This window comes from Acomys russatus, chromosome 17, assembly GCF_903995435.1.
Source record: "Acomys russatus chromosome 17, mAcoRus1.1, whole genome shotgun sequence".
Taxonomy (NCBI): domain Eukaryota; kingdom Metazoa; phylum Chordata; class Mammalia; order Rodentia; family Muridae; genus Acomys; species Acomys russatus.
Window position 1 is genome coordinate 27,200,865 of NC_067153.1, and position 2,986 is coordinate 27,203,850.

Consider the following 2,986-nt stretch of genomic DNA (forward strand, 5'->3'; position numbering starts at 1 on the left):
CCAGATTGTTTACAGCTCTTTGCTCCGCCTTTTCCAACAGGTGAGGATACAGCTCGCTCATTCATGGTCATAAAAGGAATGCAGCACATTCTAATTCTTTTTTGGAGAGTGGATCATGCTAATTTATTGGCATAGTCAGTCTACCAACAAGATGAGTAGTTTTGTCCCAGGGAGGTGAGGTTGATTTCAATATGTTCCGCCATAACAGGTACCCACATGCCATCACCTTGAAGACCTGTTCATGGTTCCATCAGGTCCCACTAGTCCTTCACTTTGATAGTTTTTATGCTGCTGCCAGAAGTCTTCTCACCATTCACTTTGAGCTCAGTCTTCAGGACATCCCTCACTGCTCTTGCAAAGATCTGGGAGGACTGGACGTAACTGAGTCTAGCCTGTTGCCAGTATGCCACCATGGTGTCCCCAGCGGAGCCCGTTAGACAGAACCATTGGGTTGCTTCAGTATTGCCTCAGCCCCCAAGGCCACAGGGAAGTCAGGCCTGAGTAGAGGCACACCTCCTGATTTTATGTCATTATGTTATAGAGAGGGTCAGGAAGAATGAAAGGAAGGAAAGTTACAGTTGCTGTTGATTAAAAGACTATAACATTTCCTAGAAACATGCATGAAGAAATGATACGTCACCTTATGGAAAATACTAAAGAAACAATAGTTCAGATAGCAACGCAGGGCAAAAAATAATAGTCCAATGTCAAAATTATATGAACTAATTCAGATAACGTCAGTCACATCTGATCATGTCACTTTAGCAAGTCACTTGTGGTATTCAATAGTTAGTTGGTGTATTCTCTTATTTGAATAGTATATAAACTTTTAAATTTTTTTCCATTTTACTATTAATTTAGAACAACACAATTTTTAGTATTAACAACTATATTATCCATATGGTGATACTCCTGATGAGAATTTTTTTTAAAGCAAAAGTTCTCAGTTTTATTTTGTTAGCACTGTTATTTTGTTACACATGGTTCTCATGATATCTTTGATGTGGATCTCTGAACAGCTCCAAAAGAAAGTACAGAGAAATGAGAGCAAGTACAACCGTTGAAAGAAAGACTTCTTATTGACCGTAGTGTGCCTAGAAGTAGTGGGTACAAACCTAAAAGACATGAAAATGGGTTGTATGTTATCATTTCTTCAACATTAAATGAAACATTACAATTTCCTAGACTTCAACTTATCCACGCAGCTTGCAAAATGATCCAGTTTTTGCATACACATGCATCCGTTTATATGACAAATTTGATAAATTACTGTAGTTCCTGATTTTAATATTTTGTTTAGATATAGGTCTACTTTTGAGAAATAGACTCATACTAATAAATTTCAAGAAGATTATTATTAGCTATACTGTTTACCTTTACATAGTACTGTGTTGTTGTGCCTAGTCTTGAAACATTAAACTTGTTTCTAAATTCATGTCTTTTCTACTTGATTTAATTAATTTGGAAAGTTGAGCTAAAAGTTTCTCAGAGGGAACTCGACTAATCCAGAAATAGTGGTGTCTCAAGGTTTCTTTTTACTGCACAAGTGCGTGTGCCTGTTTCTGTATGTCTTATTTCCTGTCTGTCTGTATGTGTTTGTGCGTTTTTGTATTTCTCTGTGTCTTTGTATCTGTGGGAGTGTTTGAGGGAATAGAGGCAATCATGTCTTGTGTATTTGTGTGAATAACAAAGAGTCACTTATGATTCCGATTGTATGAGACTTATATAAACAAACTTATTATTATTATTAGGAAAATAGTCAAGTAACCTCCTGTTTTTTTTAGATGAGTTCTGGTCTAATAAACATTGGAAATGTGCAAGGAGGATGAAAACTGCATAGTATCTTTCTGTTCTAATCATTGTGTAATAAGAAATCATTATATTTTTAATGTTCCCTCTATAAAAATCTTGTTCAAAAACAATTTTGATCATATTATACTTTTAAAATCACCTTTTACCAGAGACAACTTTTTACCTGTTCTTATTCAAACTACCATTAGGATCCATGGTCTCATTATAATTTTTTAAACTATATTTTATTAATTTATTCATATTACATCTCAATTGTTATCCCATCCCTTGTATCCTCCCATTCCTCCCTCCCTCCCATTTTCCCCTTACTCCCCTCCCCTATGACTGTGACTGAGGGGGACCTCTTCCCCCTGTATATGCTCATAGGGTATCAAGTCTCTTCTTGGTAGCCTGCTATCCTTCCTCTGAGTGCCACCAGGCCTCCCCATCCAGGGGACATGGTCAAATATGGGGCACCAGAGTTCGTGTGAAAATCAGTCCTCACTCTCCACTCAACGGTGAAGAATGTCCTGTCCATTGGCTAGATCTAGGTAGGGGTTCGAAGTTTAATGCACGTATTGTCCTTGGCTGGTGCCGTAGAACATTTGTTCAACCATGTTCATAGCAGCCTTATTCATAATAGCCAGAACATGGAAACAGCCTAAGTGTCCCTCAGTAGAAGAATGGATAAAGAAGCTGTGGTACATTTACACTATGGAATACTACTCAGCTATTAAAAACAAGAAATTCCTGAAATTTGTGGACAAATGGATTGAACTAGAAATGATCATAATGAGTGAGTTAACCCAGAAGCAGAAAGAGCCAAATGTGATATATTCACTTATATCTGGACACTAGCCCAAGGGGCATGTCACATGAAATTCTTCACTTACCAGGAAAGTAGGACAGAGGGGAGGACATCCTATGGGGTCTCTAGGTGAGAGAAGTATGGGAGAATGGAGAAATAGAAGGATCCAGAAGTTCATAGAAACCTACAAGAAGAACATGATGATGAGTGGATCTGGGCCCAGGAGTCCTGCTGATTGTAATTTAGTGAATTGTTTTTGGAAGATTTTTGATGCTTTGTGAACATAAAAGTATTTTTACTCAAATATTTTTGAATAATAAAGCAAGAGATTAATAACTAAATTTTTACTAATTTTCATTTATAAGTAACATTTCAATTTCTCTTTCA

The 2,986-nt window shown here is 37.0% G+C and overlaps 1 protein-coding gene across 1 annotated transcript; it reads right to left on the reverse strand.

The window, feature by feature from the left end:
• Positions 1 to 260: 260 nt before the first annotated feature.
• LOC127201067 (ATP synthase subunit epsilon, mitochondrial-like) lies at positions 261 to 413 on the reverse strand. The gene has a single exon (XM_051159415.1). It carries the CDS (start codon positions 411 to 413, stop codon positions 261 to 263), a length of 153 nt encoding a protein of 50 aa, XP_051015372.1.
• Positions 414 to 2,986: the final 2,573 nt, after the last annotated feature.